This window comes from Plectropomus leopardus, chromosome 24 (genome assembly GCF_026936395.1).
Source record: "Plectropomus leopardus strain MGB_pleo_1.0 chromosome 24, ASM2693639v1, whole genome shotgun sequence".
In the NCBI taxonomy this organism is placed as follows: Eukaryota; Metazoa; Chordata; class Actinopteri; order Perciformes; family Serranidae; genus Plectropomus; species Plectropomus leopardus.
The window spans coordinates 16,500,517-16,520,235 of NC_142199.1; the positions used below are offsets into that span (position 1 = coordinate 16,500,517).

Genomic DNA, 19,719 nt, shown 5'->3' on the forward strand with positions numbered 1-19,719 from the left:
TTTTTGATGATTTCCTTTAGCCCCTTTACTCATCACTTAAGTTATGCTTCAGCTCAGGAGGGAGTGGGTTTAGCGTGAGTGTGCAGATTTCTCTGTGGTTTGGCCTCTGCAGTGTCATAAGTTATGGCGGGGCATCATTCTGGTGCTGACACACACACACACACACACACACGCACACTTTTCTGGTAGGAACTGTGTCCATTCATTATCTCCCTGCACATAATAAGTTTATGAACAGTCTAAGTGCTATGAGGCATTTTTTAAGACTGTAGTGAAATTTAAGGCTGTAACTGTAAAATTGAGCTTTAATTTTTGTGCAATAGCGAGCAGCTGTGTCCCTCTATGGTTTGTCTCTTTGCTTAACTGGGTTGTGACAGACAGACGGCAGGGTTGTGAGCAATGTTGGGACATTATGGGAAGGGGGAAAAAAAGGCATCATAGAAATGCAAAGTGAAGCAGAAGGTAAAGAATTGATTTTTCATGCAAGAGTTTCAAGAAAATATTTCCTATTATCTGAAATGGGATGACATGCATTTCTGAAACCCACAAATACGTTTAACCTTTTCAAGTTTCTGTTTCTGACAATTGCAGACCACTGAGACCAACAAACAACAACAACGGTTGTGATTTAATGTGTCATCGCTGTGCTTTCAGTTGCTTTTCAGGTGTGAAAAGCAATTTTTTTAACGGACATCCCTGCTTTTCCTGTCACAATAGCAGCATAAAAAGAGTTTGTCTTTTACCAAGACATCGCATCTTTCCCTGACGGTATAGCAGCACAAAAAGCAGTGGTTTTTTTACAGAGACTTTGCTGTTTTACCTGCCTCCAAACTGGTAATTTTAGGCCAAAACATGATCTTTTCCTTATCATAACCAAGTGGTTTTTGTACCTAAACCTATCCACACATTAACCACAGCATCGTTTAAAAATAAAGTTTAAACCCATCTGCAACATAATAACGGGCAAATGTAACAAATCTATGGTTTACAGAAACATACAAGGCCAAAGTTTTCTGGTGATTGGGTTGCTGTGAAGTTGTCAGTCTCTCTTTTGTTATATGCGTCTGTTCTTTTGTGTCATCTTCAGAAAGAATTTTCATTTTTGGATCGCTTCTCCACAGCAGTTCTGTTTTACTAGGAAGCAGCTGAAAAACACTGCTGAGTTTTGCCTCTTTAAGCCACTTGTTGTGCACCTTGTAGCAGGTAAATAATAGTCTGGATTTCAAGTTTTGTGCACTTTGATATCAGTTTTAAGAGGCAGGTTAAAACAAAGTTTGCTGTGTCCAAAGTACACTACAAAGTTTGCATATGGGAGTCAGGCCAAACTAAACTTATTACCGGACAAGATCACTGATTTTGAATGATTCTGAGAAACCCTGGATTTCATCAGTTTCCTGTGTGCTTAAAATGATCTCTTTCTTGCAATATCTGTACACAGCAACTACAATATTGTTCATATAAATAAACTGTCAATGTGAAAAATCAGGAAAAATCAGCACGGTAACAAATCACACCTGACACCTGTCATATATTTAATCAAAACAAATGTGATTCGGAGATTATTATTTTACAACCCTCTCTTGAGATGCAGCTCCCGCGCCAGTGTGTATTACTGTGAGCCAAAAGCGCAGCAACAATGAACACAGTAGAAAAGAAATTTGGATCAACAGCTTCGCTACTTCCTGGGTTGGCACTTAACTTTGGCAGTGGATGTACAACATTAGGTGTCGAATTGTCCAATATGGACGTTATTCCAGGGATGCTGAAATACTACCCTTTAAGAAGAAAGAAGGAAGGTCGAAAACTGCTTCCCACAAGGATTCACACATGCTCTTCTGCTTTCTTCCACTTTCAGCTGCACGCACACACACACACACACACAAAGTCATGCCAGCAGGGAGGTGACGGTTAGCATGGTGCTGTCACTAGGGGATGCTGGGTGGGGTTTGCAGGAAAGGGAGAGGTGTAAATTGGGTGAGCGCTGGGTGCAAAGCCTTGTGAGTGGAGGCTTGGTCCTTCTCTTTATGTTTTGTCACTCACTCACTCCCACCCTGAGAGATACAGGTGGTGGGTAAGGTGCAGATGCAGAGGGGGAGAAGCAGTTTGGCTCTCATTTCTGCTCTGTTTTGTGTTTGGATCAGGCCTGTGAGCTCCACTGTGTCTCCACGGCTGCCCCTTCACTTGTTTTCCAGTTCACTATGAAACACTGGATTTGATTTCAGAGAGGAGAAACGCGGCAGTGTGAGGGTGTAAAAGTCCAGGAGAAAGATGGGACTTGGGATTGTGATGGTGTTGACCACGAGTAAACAGGTTTACACCATATTTTCATATCTATCAACTTGACGTTGATGAAATTTGAAAGTGTAATCAGCGAAACGAAAGCTAAAGGCGAGCAGGTGTGACTTGCCTTTGATCATAACGGAGACCAATTGCAATTAGACCCAAAATGGCTTGACGGAGGTATCAGGGGGCCGCTTGCAGATTATGTATTTTTAATCAGAGTTGTTAGCATCTGTGATGGATGCCCATTTTACTCACACCAGCCTCTGATGGCATACGTCATGTTTGCTAGCTGTGAATTACCTCGGCGTGTATGCTGTCCATTAACTGCATGAGAAGGCGCACATCCCCCATCGTGTCACCCACTATCTCAACTGGTGTATGCTGAGCTGCTGGGAAACAAGGAGAACTTGCTTCTGAGGCTGCTCAGCTTCCTACGGCTGATTTTATCCCTACATTCTCACACATTCAGCACAATCAGAGAGAGAGGAGACGCCACTCTTCTCCTTTTCTTTTTCCGGCTTTCATCGTTTTCCAAGCAACATAAGCCTTTTGACACAGAGATTGTGCTATAGGGCTGCTACAAAGTCCCTTTTTTATGCCACGTTTGGAGTTTCACACAGAACAAAACAACGGCTGCATGGCAGCATCGTGGAAGCAAAAGAGCATGACGGTCACCACAACACTGTCAGCCTCTACTGTGACATATAACAAGTGCTGGGGTCGTTACTCCAAAAAAGTAGTGAATTACTCATTACTTTTAAAAAGAGTAATGCCTTACTATACTTAACGACTCCCTGAAGAAAGTAATTAGTTGCACTCCTTGTAACATTACTTTTGCACTGCTCAACACTGCCTGGGATGCATTGTCATGCCATTGCAAGTCACAGAATGTGATACTGGCCACAATCAAATTATTCATTGAAATCAGTATGAATATTACTGCGAGAGGAGAGAGAGAGAGAGAGACAACGGTCATTTTCCAGAACAGGGAATACCACAAAAAAACATTTCCAGGTAAAACAACATTCATAACTTTGAATACTTTCAAAGCACAACTATTTTGATCCGTTGACCTTTAAGCAGTGAAGGAAAAATAAAAACACATGTTCTGAGTTTATGACGCTGAACTGAAATGTGGGAAATCTAACTGAGCTAACAATGTGCAGCATGTCCTTATTCACAAAAGTTTGAACATATTTGTATATGTGACCTAGGTGGCTAACTAACGTTAGCTCTATAGCAGACTGGTCCAGCTTATCTGACGTATTTATCACTTCAGCAGCAGTTACTCCTCAAGAGGAAGAGATTTACAAACTGTTTGACAGACAATCTGCTCCTCCTTGGAGTCAGCGCGGACAGGCCAGGCTGAGGAAACTCTCCCACTACACGGCATCTCCACTGTCAGCATGATTGTTTTTTCATTTTTCTATCCATTCATTGTGCAGACAATAGAAGAATCATGTAACGAAAGCAACAACGTTATTGTTTGATTAGTAACTCTCATGTGATCACTGACTTTAGAACAGACGTGCATTACGTAACTACATTACAGACAAATGTAATGTGATTACAATAACCCAACCCAACACTGCTAACTTATGCGTGAGTACTCTGCGTAATAACTCTGTCCCCCAATTCCTCTGTTGTACATTTTACACAGAACAGCGAGGAGCATTAATACCAGGATAATCTCACCTCAAACAGGCAGCATAAAAGGGGCTACAAACTCCACACGACTGCATCAATCACTACAGTAACTGTAAACTGTTTTATGCAAGTCCTGCATCCACACCACAACTATAACGACAGTGGCAAACCATATCACTGGGATCACTGTTAGAGCAATTCGATGAATGACAGAAACACCGACGGCTATTTGCTTCATAGCTGGAGGACACAGGGTGTGCATCTTTCTAATCTCATCTTTAAATTACTTCAGTGTGATGAAAATGTACTCAACCTCCTTCTTGTTTTACAAAAAAAAATGTGTCACAAACTAAATAGTCAGGCCTATTTGGAGAGTCTAGTACCACCCTCTCTTTTGCAATTTCTCAAATTAAGTCAGTGATAAGTTAGCAGTTAGCACTGACCCAAGACACAAGTTTGTAATTTACACAAACACGACAGAAAATAGACATAGAAAAAACATACAATTTATAACAAAGGCAAGACTCAAAACACAAAAAATCATAAATATAGCCACAATAAATACATAGATATAGATAGGGACAGATATACAGTAGATATAGATATAGATATGTAATCAATATACTCAATTGTCACAACTCACTGCGTAACCACTCCTCCTGTTCAGCACAAATGAGTCCCACGGCGGTAAAATACAGAAAGTTTAGTCCTACCTGATTCAGGTGAGTGATCTGAGTCTGTCCCTGGACTGCAGGACGGTCCAATGGAACCGGACTACATGATTTCTCCGAGGGTAGCTCACGAAACCCGAGCCTGTTGTATAAAAGTGGATACACATACAGAGATTTTAGTCCTACATACTGGATTTCGTAATAAAATATAGTACTTGAAGAGTCTCGCACATAAATATACAGGTTACAGGTACATAAAAAAATGGCAGCGCCGTCTGTTCACCAGGAGTGGAGGAAAACATTTAGTCACATAAGGATCTCGGTACAGAATCGACTCAAAAATCCTAAACATCCATTATAGACTATATCAGTTTATTCTTAACCCTTGTTAGTGTTTATCATTTATAAAAGTCTTAATAATTCTGAGCGTTTGTCGGATCGTCTCACTGTTGTGGGCTGTGCCGTTCACAGGGAAGCCTCAGTGTCCAGCCTGGGAATACGGGTGTTTTTACGGGACCTTCAATAAATCCACGATGACAGATCCGGTATTGGATGTCTTTCGCCGATATTTTATCCATATTTCGATGATACAAAAACTTTAGCGTCCATGCTGAACGTCATATTGGTTTCCCATGGTTCCACGGAAAGGTCAGAGGTATGGTCGGTCGTGTCCACCAATCGGAAGACGAGCCAACGCTTCGTATCCGGTTACGTATGCCAAACGTCATCCGGAGCAAACTGCACTGTGATTGGTCTAATTCTGCTGCGTCTATCGCTCTGTGTTATTGGTAGCGCCTCATGCATTAGAATAAACTCTGTTAGCCCCTATAATAATAATAATAATAATAATAATAATAATAATAATAATAATAATAATAATAATAATAATAATGAGACAAGGGTAAATCAGGAGGCAGTGTAACAAGCAGCAGGGCCTCGTATGGATGTAAACTCTGTGTTCACTGCAGGCAGAGCAGGCAGGAGAATCAGGGCCCTCTCTGAAGTGTCAGGAGTGTGATGTGGCCCTCTGCAGCATCACAGAGAACTGCAAAAAAAAAACAAAAAAACAATCGGACTTTATTTTTTATAAAAGTGTGTCCATTTTTTAACTACAATAATTACAATGTTTATTTTTTTTTCCTTTCTGATTCCCAACACTTGGAACAAAGGTTTTCTGCGACAAAAAAGCTTGTACATAATAAAATCTCCATAATTTCATACACACTTTGCTTTCATAACATAATATGCCATTGGCAAAACAGACTGGAATAGATCCTGAAATTACACCTCCTTTTATTTTGAATCTGGAAGTGAGATACTGAAAGATTCACACCCCGACTGTTCACCTCACCTTACTAACGAGGGTAAACCTGACAGTACCTGTTGATTGAAGCTTTCCAATTCACTTTACACGAAGAAGACGCACAAAATATAATAAATTAAGGTGGTAATACTGTCTTAGCTTAGCTACAAGCAATTTCGACTGCACATTTAGCTTGAGAAATAAGAAAATAGCATGCTAATTGACAATGGAAAATAGTTTTTAACTTACCTCCTTAAAACGTTAACAAAACCAATATCCTTAAACGTCGACAGAAGGTGAACCAAAAAAAAACTAAAAATGTACATTCCTCAAACGTTTCTTTAGGGTTGTTTTCCTTTTTTCCTCACTTGCTCGCGACCTTTCACCTTCCTCGCGCTGGTCTCGCGCATGGTCTCGCGCTAGTCTCTCTGTTTTCCGGCAAGCGGCGCTGCAGTTCCACCTGATTTGCTGTTTCCGCTGCTCTGGTTAAAGGGACAGTACACAGAGTAAAACAGCAAAAACAACGGTAAAAACTACCATTATGCAGGAATTGTTAATACTATTATCTCTTTGCAATCTGAAGCGACAGCACTTTCCCGCGCTGCTTTCAGACGCCTTTACCAAGTATTTAACCTTTGAACCCTGAGCTAATTCATGCAATTTCTTTCAATCAATCAGGGAAATGCCTTCTCCCAATGTTTTTGAATGAAACCAAGCCTATTTACTCAGGTTTTAAAGAGTTAGCACCAAAAAACAACTGTCAGTCACTTTCTTACATTATGACTATTATTTGTTCAACCTTTTATTTGGTTAGGGTTATATATATATATATATATATATATATATATATATATATATTATTGCAACTGCATAATAGTGGTGATACATTAAGTGCTACATACGAAGTGGGGCAACTCTGTAAAGTAATGTATGATGTGGTAACCTTAAATACCTCAAATGCAGAATGCTAATTGATCCATAGTTGACAAACAAATATTGACGATAGCTGCTTTACTTAGTTTGCTAGTCTCAAAATGGCAGCTGCATCCTCTTTCAACAGTCTTTTGAAAATCATCCCATGAAAATATTCTCATTAAGCACAACTTATTTCAGTTTACGCAGCATAAATATTCCATATTTACAAAGACTGAAGGCTGTGTTTGTCAGTGTGTGTGTATTTGTGTGTGTGGCCCCTAACTCGACCATGTGCTAACCCCACACAGCTGCAGAGTCCCCTTGAGGGTTTGTCGCACAGGCAACAGAGGAAGGGCGGAGGATGGGCGAGGAGGGGGGACATGGACTGAACACTCTCATTTCCATGCCACACTGTTCTGGCAAAGACATTGTACACCACTGTGGATGTGCGTCTCTTGTGCTATTGCTCAATCTTTTTAGGCCTGTCAGTTAAGGTTTTCATCAGACAATTCTCTGGGCACTGAGGTTGGAAAGCTGATTGTGTACTTTTGAATGGCAAACGTGTTCTGTGTGCGTTCACATGTGTATACATGCGACGGAGAAAGATACTCTTCACAGGGAATTAAGAACAACAAAATCTTTCTGCTACACCTCAAATATGGATACAAATTAAAAGTGTCTTTTCACGCACCTTAGCTGAATGAAATGTTTGTTGTGATGGGATTTGGCAGTCAACACCTTCATAAAACTACGCAAATCTGTTTTCTGCCGACTTCTTTGGGGCATAAAGCTGCTCTGAGTCCAGCCTGAAAACAGTAATGGAGAAACCAAGGAGTCTCAGGTTCCTCAAATATCCCTGTCAATCAAACGCCGTTTCCTCTGAGTGCGTTTTCTATCTGTCAAGGGTCATAGAGAGTGAGGATGAGACCCATTCCTCCCTCCCTCCCCGCCTCCCTCATCTCCTCCATCCCCGTCCCTCCCTCCTCTCCCGCTCCTTGGAGGTGTATCTCTACCTTGTGCATCACGTCTGGGCATGACCTGTTGCTAGGTAACCCTGGGTCACAGCTGCACAGTATGGCAGACCCTTTTTTTTATTTATCAGTGAGTTATGTGGGAGACGGGGGCTGTAATTTATTAGTTTGATATTGGGCAGGCAGCGCAAGTTTGGGATTGTAAAAAGAAGAGACGGCCTATAGCTCATCAAAATGCTTATTCTGATCCCGGGCCTCGGTCCGCTGAAGAGATTCACAACAGAGGGGATCTCAACATTATAAATTCATCCGCTTTTTACTAAGAAAATCAAGCATCTCCAACAACAAAGCCAATGATAATGCACTTTCCATGCTGGTAATTGAACAGATGTGGTCAGAGCTTTGAGGACCCAGAAAAAGGGATTCATCTCAGTACAGTATGTGACTGATTCATGTCCAAGGATGAAGTGGGTGCCAGTGGCAGCTCTAGACCGGTTTCTAAAGAAGGGGCCAGACTGGATCCATAGGCAATTTTCAGGGTACCAGATATATAAAGTAAAACTGTTACATACCACCATCACACCTATAGGTTTGGTTTTCGAAAAGGCAGATGATACACATATACATTTAAGAAATGGTTAGCTTAGCTTAGAATAAAACTAGGGAGAAACAGCTGGGGTAGCTCTGTCCGAAGAAAACAAAATCAGCTGACCAAAACCTCTAAAGCTCATTAATTATCCTAACATGTAAAACATCCACTTGCTATTTTTACACTTTGGTTTCTGTATCGATTACTCAACAAGATAGAACGTTTTTACTGGTGATCTGTAGAAGTGCTGATAGGCAGAATATGCGGTTTTCAGAGCGGGCCCGCAGGAAGTGTGCTGATCTTTGAAGCCAATTTTTTTGTCGTGGCAAAACACCTATAAATAAGTGGAAACATGAGCATCACAAACCCTGCAAAATGATCGGTTTCATGATAAGAATTTGATCCAGAGTTTGGAAACACTTGGGGAATTCTAGAAAAGCTGCATATTTGAATCATTTTATCCTCATTCAAGGTAAGAGACCATATTTATTCTAAGCAAAGTCAGCAAGCTGCTGGCTGCATACCGGACAGATATAAGCGCGACATGAGTCTTTTCTCGTCCCAAAATATTGAAATATTGCATTTCAAGTCAGTAGAGGGGGAAAATAAAATGGCTTACATGTAATTCTCACTCTTAAGACAAAAAAACAAGATAAAACAAGCTAACATTGTGAGCTTTTTAGGTTTGTTTCGAAAATTTGGCATTGCAAAATAAAGCATAGAAGATCTGCATTTGTATTTTGGTATTTTTGGCACACAGACCAGATTTATCAGGCTAATGCTGAGTCTGCTCAGCTTTGTGAGGCCCAGAGTAGCCTATATGATATGTGCAATTTGGTGCAAATGATGGTGTACTTAATCCAATATGCATCTCTGCATGTAAATCCAGCTTCCATTTATGTTTTATACAAGTTTTTTAAAAATAATTGGGCCTGTTATTGATGCAGTCAGAGTATTTAAAGCATGTAAGGCATTTTGTAACAGTATGTAGACTGTTGAGCATTTGTTTCTTCAGAAATTCTCTCTTAGTTTTTTCCAGTGCATCTAATTTGTAAGTATTTAAAAAGATTGTTTGTTGGAAGGCTGTAAAATAAGACATTTTGGAAATATAAAAAAAAAACGTATTGGTTCTTGGAGGATTACTAGAGACCAACCACTTCATTACAATATCACTTATTCCACAGTATTCTCATTATTCATAGTGCCGCTTTATCACAAAGCCCTAAAATTAGGTTGGCAAATGTTAGGACAGACTGCTACCATCTGAAAGTTTTACAGTTTTTGCAACACTTCAGTGTGATATTAATTTGCGATGCATCTGCTGCTGTTGACTCAGCCACAAATGCACCTCCTCGCCCTGACGAAAGCTCACCATCGCATCCGGGATCTCACCCACAACACTTTTGTTAGATTCCTCTCCCTAATGTGTGTGTGATGAATATTTCTCAGATGCTTCCTTTAGGCCATATCTGATCAAAACAAATGCACCTGCACTTTTTTTTCTCCCTTCTTGCAACTGCAACTCCCCCAGGACGGGTAAAAATTGACTCCCTGGCTTCCTCCACCAGGCAATTACGTGCCATCTGTTCCCATCTTGGTTGTTCCAGCTCGTTTTGTTTCTGCGATTGTTCGTCTAATATCATAGGCCTGAAAGTGTTAGAGAGGAAGGGGGAGCGGGGGGGGGCACAAAAATGAGGAGTGGCATGAAGAGGAATTAATCGAATCTAACAGCAGAACCAGATCTTCCCCTCTGAAAGGAGATAGTCCCACTAGAACGAGGACCATTACCATATTCATCACCTAATATTGCCTGCTGTATGCAAAGTGGGAGAGAAGAGTGCAATATGACTTTCTTGACCGCCTTTCTAATCCCGTCTGTGAAAAGCTTGCAGACTTTTCTTTAAATTGTTTGTTTGCAACAAGTCCACTTTGTACCTCCTCTGCTTTGGTGCCGCCATGTGCTTGGGAGTGTTAATAATAACCCATTAACTCCCCTGTCATATATTGCACTGATATTTATATATATGTGCTTGTTATGCTGCCATGCTGAATCACATTATTGTTTTGTTACACTAACTATTGGGCCCATTACTCTCTGCCACGCACACAGGCTGGAAGCCGTGTAGATTTAATTGCAGTGATGTTGCAGGCGAGGCGAGCAGCTGGATTGGAGAGTTTTAACAGTGATATCAATAACGGAGCGCCACCTTAGGCCGATATAATTTTCCGTCTCTCCTGACAGAGCGGAAGATAGAAATAATCAGTCACAACACCAGCCAGGCAGCCTGTAGGACCTCGTGTGACATCCAGCGACAGTGATGGCTCAGGACCCATCTGTGTCCAGGGGGCAACGCTCAGTGTGTGTGTGTGTGTGTGTGAGGATAATTGGTGAGAAGATGTTGGATCCTATAAGAAGAGGAAATCTGTTAGACTGCTTAAAGGCTTATACAGTAGATACCCACTTGATCAGCGGCCTTGTTATTGTGTTCATATGAGTTATGAAGAAGTTAAAATATGTTTTCTGTGACATCTGAAAAGAATGTTCAGTGTTCGCTTTGGATTATCAATATTTTTACTCAACATCTCTAAAAGCCAGATAGTAAACAAATGTAACTTTTAGCCAGGTCTCACTTGAAGGGCTCGATCAGGGGCCCTCAGGTCTAACAGGATGCACACCTTGCACCCTTAAGTATCCCAAAAAAATAAGAGAATATGCATTCTCGCACCCTTTAGCAGCGGTATAAGATGCAAAAGGCAAAGAGAAGGCAAAAGGTAGCCTAAGATTATTTAAGGGTTTTTTTCCCCTTTATTGATGGGACAGCTGTGTGAGAGAGAGAAGGCCAATGACACATAGCCCGGGCCGATGGAAAGGCCCCCGGCATTTGGGATGCATACTCTAGCAGGTGAGCTAGAGGCCAACCTAGCAACATTTTCTTTAATCTACACTTTTTCTTCTAAAAGTGAGATTTTAAACAAACGTAACTATCAGCCTGGTCTCACTCCCAGTTCAAGGACTCAGCCAGTGACCCTCGGCCTCAGATATGCACCCTTTAGCTTCCATACAAGATGCAGAACAGAAGAACAGCCTGATAATAAAACATATTCAAGAAGTTTTCTCCTTTTCCAAAGCTTTCCCCCTGCACAGATTATGAAAACAGTGTGAATGTGGAATTCTACAAGCAAACATATGAAGATAAATCTGTGTTATTCTCTCATAGGGTCCAAAATTGTTTGAAAAATCTGTTCCCATTGTCCTGTGTGGACCTGCAACAGACTGCAGATAAAATTCTCCGAAACTACAGCTGAGGGAACACCACCCACAGCACAGGCAAGTCCACCATCTGCAACATGTTATTCATTGAAATTAACTAGTTTAAATCCTTAATGTGATATTATTAAACGCAAACGGCCTTTGGCCTTAGTGAATGCGACATCGACACAATACGACTGCCCTCCATAAAGTCCTGGTTTAGAGGAAATTCGTCAGATTGCATTGTTATAACAAAGAAAACTGATTATTTATTTAATTTATTATATATCACTTGTTATTTGAGGCGCATTTGATTGGAGAGAACACAGTGCACAGACTGTATGGTCATTGTCTGTTTAAAGCTTTGTGTGTGCTGACATCTAGTGATCAAATAGTGACAACTCAATGTAATTATTTAAACTGTTGAACCTCTCTGTCAATAAAACAGATGTGGAGAACAAGCATCTGCCTAATAATAAATCATTAAATGTATGTTTAGTCATTGTAAATTTGATGGCGATTATTTCTTATGTGGCCTTTAGACGAGAAATTCAATGAAATAGTTCATTTATTGAACAAAACGATTCACATAAGACATAATGTCAGATTTTCATGTCTACAAAATATAAAAGATAAAGTTTGTGAAGGTTTTTTTTAAAAATATTTTCAATGGCATCACTTTCCCTTTTTTGAATTGAATTATATTTTTGTAAAAGCCCCAAAATGAACAGCCCCAGCCTGCTTTTACATCCACACAGTGTTAGCACTCGACACAGTGGTAATACTCCAGATCGATCTTTGTCCACGTTTTGAAGGTCTCAGTCTCATTCTCACACAAAGACAACTCTGGATTTTATTTTATGAGTGGTTAAGACCACAACTGTGGGAATATCACTAAATCACCTGCACGAAAAAGGAGTGTTGAATAAAAATGGTTGAGCTGATTTCATCCTCTTAGTGTTTGTATTTGTTAACTCAAAAAAAAAACAAAGGAAAAGTCTCATAAATAAATTCACCTCTGTAATGCCTTTTGATTATTTTATCAAGACATTTTTTTTGGACATGTTTTCATGGGAATGTGGAGCATATAGATCAGTTTGAGGATTGCTTTTGGTTTGCATGTTATTGTAAGTGTGTCATGCAGTGTGGGACTCACGCTGGTCTGGTCCTGTCTTCCTTCAGTCCAGATGCACTCTGCTCTTGGTCAGAACTTGGTCTTGGTGGTCTGGACTACAACACACGAAGCAGAGAAGAAATATCAGTCAGATTCAGAATTCAAAATAAATCTCACATTACATTTTCGGTCCTTTAACCCTTTGAATCTTGGAGCTTCATCACTTTTTCTTGTTCTGCATTTCAAAAGTATTTCTGAGCAAATCGATGAGATTTCTCTCAAAAATAGGGGAAAGAAAGGAAATAAGCAACTTATTTATACAGGTTACACAAATTGTAAGAAATAAGCAGATTGAGAAAACTATTTTTTTAAAAAGCTAGTAAGGGTTTTTTGCTAATTTTAAGCACATTTTTCAGGTTATTTTTAAATTTTATTTTCTTAACTTTTTTGTATTTTTTCCTTCTCTCTCTCATTAGTTTTCTTGCACTTTTAACTATTTTCTTAATTTTTTTTTAGTAATTTCCTCTGCTTTTGTCCATTGCTTCCTCCCTTGTTCTAACAGGCATCTAGCTCACTAGTTAAAGTGTGTGCCATGTATAGCTGAGGCTTCTGCAGCGGCCCGGGTTCAAGTCTGGCTTGTGGTCTTTCGCTGTGTGTCATGCTTCCCTTTCTCTGCCACCTTTCCTGTCTCTCATCAGTTGTCCTATTAATAAAGAGAAAATGCCCTGAAAAAATCTTAAAAAAAGAAATAAATAAAATATCTGTATTCTGAGTACAACAGAATCTTTAAATATTAGTCTGCAATCACTACAGCAGTCAATCTAAATGATTTATGCTTTCTGATACTAATTCAAGGTTGTGTACATCTCCAGTATATACTGTATTCAGTCAATATGTGCAAGTGGTCAGTTGAGTAATACTGAAAATTGTCATTATTCATCTATAAGTCAAATATGAATTTGTTTATATGCACAAACAAAGTCACATCAAACAAAAACTCTGTGCTTAATGCAATGAAAAGAAGGAGGGAGGGAAGAGGGGTGAGTCGGGGGGAGTGACAGAAAGTAGTGACGGGAGGACCAGAGGCTGCAGGACAGAGCAGAGTGAGCAGCGGCGGAAGACGCACACACCTGCTGGAGCTCAGGTAAGACTTCAATTTTTATTTTAAATGCTATTTTTGTACATGCATGTTTTTCATATGGTTTTCCGTTTTAATATTCTTAAATGTTGCATCTTAAGATCTGAGTAAAAACTTGTGTTGTGCTTTTGGACTTTGAAAAGAATTTTGAAATAATAAGTTTTTCTGCTTGGGGCAGTTTACCGCCTACAGATTTCTTTGTTTTAAGCTACTGAAGTATACATTTCAAAGAGGCCTTTACCTGTGCGCTTTACGCTGTGAAAGGCTCCATTGTTTAGTTTTGATATGCAGGAATGCACCTGAACATCCTGCATAATCCTCTCAATTATGAATGGTATCATTTATTCTATAGTCTCAGCACCTCAGCGAAGGCCGTCCGGTAACTTAGCAACTAGTGCTTCTCATTCAACATTAAAGTGGGGTAACATGAGAAGACCCAGCGGCCTCACTCCAGCAAAGTGACAGGGATTTGTTACAGACACATAACCTACATTTTCCCTCATTCCAGCAAACAGATTGATGCCTATTTACCTGTTAACCTGTGTGTGCATAAAGTGAAGTTTTGATATTGAGATTCAAGATAATGTTTTAAGTGATTCCTCCTTTCAAACTCTCTTTAAAGTAAAATTACCAGATCAGTGCAGAGCAAACGTCCCCCACAGATAACATCTTAAACATCGTTTTTAAACATGGGAAACAGATTTTATCCATTGACACTCTGAGGTCACATGTTTCCAGGGGGACTTTATTGTGAACATGCAGAGGTAAACTGACACCTCAGCCTTTCATCCTTGCAAAAGCCTTGTTGTTTTGCTACAGGGGAGTAAAAGGCTCTCTAACTAGGTCTGTTAACATATACACGCTGATGCCCAACAATCACCAACTCAGAATATGATCCATTTTGCTTGGTCATAAAAAAAAGAAAGAACTGACCCCTCTCCTGGCAGTCTCTCACATACCTTGTGTTGGTGGTGAAAGACGAGGCTCAGTTTCAATGCCTTGAGCAGATAAGAGCTGCTGTTTCCACCAGAGGTGACAATGAAGGTCTGTGTTGCATTCGGAAGCAGCTATTTAAGACTGATGAAGTTTCATGATGAGTGACATTAAGAGAAGTGACTTAGCAAACAAAAGCCCCTCTGCAGCGACCATTCAATGATCCTATAATGTCAGAAACAGCTATAAATACTGATTAAGTTATGCAAAATGAAGAACACAGCCTAAATGGGAACATTTTGCTCCTTCAGAAACAGACTGCGGTACCCACAGCGCAAGAAGGAGCGCTACTGCAGGTCCTTATTCTGTATTCAGTATTTTTCTTCTATTTTTCTTGTATCTACTTTTCCATCATCATCATAGGTAATCACACAACATTTGCATTTTTCATGTTTATACTGTGTAACAATTACTGTGTACAATTCCCTACTGTGCAATATTTGACCATTTACTATGCAATAATATTCATAGGCTATTTTTCAGTATTTTTTACAGTAAATCCAACGTGTGTATTTCAATTATCCTGTGCAACTATCAATCACAAACATACTATCTGTATGTAAAATGTGTTTATAGTGTATATAGATGTTATACGATTTTATTTTATTTCATCTCATTTCTATGTTGTAATATTTTATCCTTTTTTTGCACAAAAATCACTTTTTTTTTCAATTTGATCTGATTTTTGAATTTGCTGAAAGGTGAATTTCCCCATTGTGGGATTAATAAAGTATTTTTTTATCTTATTTTATCTTATTTCAAGGCAAATGCTTGGTCAATAGAGAATTACATTAGATGTGCTTCAACATTCAATTTAGGGCATTTATTGTTGTCAGCAGCTGCCAACAGTGTAGAAGTCTGAATACAGCGCTGACCTCGGGGAAACAGGACAGTGGTTACTTGAGAGCATTTTAGAGTCTCGTGAGAAACAGAATACTGTGTGGGACAGATAAAGTTGCAAGGAAAGGGAACATGTGTCCCAGTTTTGAAACAGTACCAGAAATGTACACAAGCCCTTGCAGGGTTCATGAGATACACCTGAGTCAACAGGTAGATCTAACAGATTTGCCAGAGAACTGAAGAATTAATTAGGACAGGACAGTGTGAGCATGAAGGGGTTGTGGCATGCAGCAACCCGTGGCCGCTGCAACAAGGACACAGCCTCCGAACATGGGGCGCCACCCTATCCACTGATCCAAAAGGCACCCCTTGTCAATAGGTTTTTAAAAATATGTGTGTTAGCTAACTAGCTTAATTGCTTTTATGGACAGGCATCATATGTTGTAATACCTGTAAATACTTTGTTGTAAAGATTTTGATTGTTTTTCTTCTGCCTTTCTCTTTTCAGAAACACACTCAAAAAGTACGGAAAAGTGAATGCCATTTGACAATAGAATTGTTCAAATCTGCCATCCACAATGCTGATGCGGTCTCATTCAGAGAGGAGAGCCCTCCTTGGGTTCTCAGCCCTGTTGACACACAGCACTCCAAAATATTCAGATGTGACCTCCCCACCTCCCCTATCCTTCACACCTAGGGAGTCCATCTTTACACCCATGTCTCTTAACTCACCACCTCCGTGGGTGACCCAGGCCCTCTCCAACCTGGAGCAAGGAGAACGAGAACTGCAGAGCCTCAGGGAGCGACAGCAGGCCGAAGTGGAGGAGGTGAACCGTGAGTTGGACAACGCTGCGATTGAAGCTCAGAGAGAGGAGCGTCGCCTTCTTGAGAAGGTTGAGCAGGACCACAGAGAAGCCCAGCGGCACCTTAGTCAGGTGAAGAGGGAGAATGCTGCAGCAGTCCGAGTTGTTCAGTCTCTTGTTGACCAGCAACTTAGAAAAATTGGCCAACTCAAGGAGCAAATACAAAGATGGGGCAGCACAGCTGGTGGATCCAACAAAAACCAGCTCCAAAGAGGAGTGGCAGAGGTCACCCAGCCTTGGGAGATCTCCCTAACAATGAAAAGGGTCAGTTTCATACCAAGCCCTGGATCCAAGACCTTTAGTTTAGGGGAAATTGATGTTCGTGAGCAAGGTATGACCTACCCAATTGGTGTCTGTGGTGTCCAAGGACAAAAGTGTGCGTTGCACTCAGGCAATGAGGCATTTTCAAAAGTTACCCCTCTTGAAATTCGAAAAGAACCACAACCAAACAAGGCCGGGCAAAGGTATAGTCCGGAGGAGAGCAATAGGGCAAACAGCGGAAACATGCGTGTTGTCCGGAAACTACGTCTGTCAAGCTCTACAGAGAATGAGGAAGATCTCAAATCCCCCACCACAAAGTCCCCCATACAAAGACATCGTGGTGTATCTGAGTCATCCCAAGACGAGGAAGTGGAATCTGTGTGTTCAGACACTCAGGGGCAAGACCTTTTCCTTGCTATCCCACCAGTTTCCAGTCAAGGAGAATCTGAGGGTGATGAATCTGATGGCAGACAAAATGGAACAAAGAGACGCTCCACACTGAAGGGTAAGAGGAAGCAAAAGGTTCTTGTCTTGGTCTCATGTGAAGAACCATCCTGCCCTCCTGAGGAAATTGATGAAAAAAGCAGTGATGTGCTGACATCTCCAAAGACTAGACGCAAAGGTTCCCTCTCCAGGCGCAGTCTTGGAGATCTGTCCTCTAGTCAACAAACCTTATCCAAGAGAAAGACCTCAACTGAATGTTCAGTGGACAGTGGAAGCCCTCCGTCCCCAGTGGACAGTGAGGATTCCTGTTACACCTATACTGTAAATACCCCAGTTGGTGGATCTCTCAACCAAGAGCACTGCCGCTCAATGTCCACTGCGGACCTCTCAGGTAGACGTCCTTTGATTAATGGTGACAAGGGTGAGTGTAGAGGAATCAGGAAAGTCAACAGAATGCGTCTTGCCTCTGAATCTTCAACTCCTGAACAAGGCCAAGGAAACGGCACTGAACCTGACAAGAACACCATGAGTTCTTGTGAACGACAATCAAGATCCCAGACTCGTGTTTCACAGGGTTTAAGTTCAAACCGAGTGAGTAGATCTCTGTCCATGTCAGCCATCGAAGGAGACAAATTACACCAAGGCAAAGAATTACAGCAATACAACAAGAGAGAGACAGTTGTGTCAGCTTTGGGGGAACTGGAAGAAGAGGGTTGTTCAACTGCACTTGACTCGGCTTATCTGGTCAAGCAGTTTGGAAAACAAGGATCAGGTCGCACTGACCTCAACCTACCAAGCGGTGTACATGCATCTGTTAAAGGGCAGCTATTTGTGGTCGATTGTGGAAACGCCCGCATTCAGGTAACTGATCTCCAGAAGAATGTTGTGCAGCAAGTGTCTCCTTCGGGATCAGAAAGGTCCGCCCGCATCTGCAACTACTTTGACGTGGCTGTGAACTCTAAGGGTCTCATTGCTCTGACCTGTGCTGCTGAACGAGCTGTGCTGGTGTTCAGCCGTCATGGACGCCTCCTGCAAACATTTGGAGGCACACTGATTGGTTCCACCAACGAAGAACTGGATGCTCCAAGAGGGGTGACTGTTACCCGTCAAGATGAGTTCTTGGTCGCAGACATCAAGCGTGGCACCCTAACTTCCCTCAAACTAGATCCCAAAACTGGGGCCAGATTGGAGCGTACAGTGGTGACTGGGTATCACAGACCTTACCTGGTAGCAGCCTGCCTCACTACTGGGCTCATGGCAGTATCCGAAAGAGGCAATGAGACCGGACGTGTCCCATGCATCCGGGTCCTGGAGCCTGGCTGGAACACCATCCGAATCCTGGGAGTGTGCTCTGGTCTGGGGCCTGTTCTGACCTGCCCATGGGGTCTCGGCATTGATAGTGATGGGGACGTCCTGGTGGCGGACTGGGGCAAGCAGCACCACCGCGTTCTTCTCTACCCATCCAAAGGTGTTGGCTGGCCTCTGGTGAGCGACAGCCTAAGTAGCCCAAGGGGCCTGGCGCTGCTCCCTGACGGCCACATGGTCGTGTCAGACAGCATGAATCATTGCATCAAGATCTACCGCTATAAGTAAAGAAGATGGTAAAGAGGTCGAAACCAACACGTGATAAAGAAAGTCGGTTAGATTTAATAGGAGACAATATATCCTTGGGAATTTATAATGTGAGTTAATTTGAGTATAATTTACAGCCTCTACCTCCTACTTGCTTAAATTTGATAAGACCAAGATTGATGAGATTTCAATTGGTGATGGTACTTTTTTCTTGTTTTGTTTTTTTATGATAATCAGTAGATGCACAACAGTTGTAGCACATTAGTACAAATTCTTTTAATCACATTTACTAAGTACAAAAGATAAAGTACTAATGCATGCTTTTAAATGACCCTTGAGTGTTTCTAATGTGTTTTCTTGATTAATCTACAGTAAAGCACAGTAGCGCCTGAATATATTCAATTAAGTTTGAAGAACTATGCCCATATTTTAAAACATTTAATTATTAACATTTAACATTTAATAATCAATTTACAGGTTCAAATGAATTTCATTGTAATCTATAAGTGTAACCAGCAGATCAAATAGATAACTTTGCTTAAGACTGTGATTGAATTGTGATTTTTCGACTTCAACTTCAACTTCTCTGACGAGAAAATATTAAAATTTGATTTGAATCTAATTTTGCATGATTTTGTTGTTATTGGGTCTATTGCCCAACCGCACCTTACCAAACCTCATGTCAAAGGCTGGTTATTAGCTTTCGTATATTTCTCTGGAGACCATGTTTGTCCCAATACATCTGTATTTCTAGGAAGGTCTGTCGCCAAACAAAAAAGGGAACAAGGGGCGCTTTCTGGCCCTGTGTTAAGAACATGTAATTCTCAAACTGGTAAAAAGTTAACCAAACAGATCAATAATTTCA

At 41.0% G+C, this 19,719-nt stretch overlaps 1 protein-coding gene across 1 annotated transcript; it reads left to right on the plus strand.

The window, feature by feature from the left end:
- Positions 1–16,292: 16,292 nt before the first annotated feature.
- LOC148185522 (uncharacterized) lies at positions 16,293–19,416 on the plus strand. Its single transcript, XM_088074540.1, has one exon. It carries the CDS (start codon positions 16,293–16,295, stop codon positions 18,873–18,875), a length of 2,583 nt encoding a protein of 860 aa, XP_087930666.1. The 3' UTR covers positions 18,876–19,416.
- The last annotated feature ends 303 nt before the right edge of the window (positions 19,417–19,719 follow it).

Bases quoted from the DNA above. Each gene is read 5' to 3' on its own strand.
- LOC148185522 (XM_088074540.1), top strand. From the start codon at position 16,293: ATGCTGATGCGGTCTCATTCAGAGAGGAGAGCCCTCCTTGGGTTCTCA.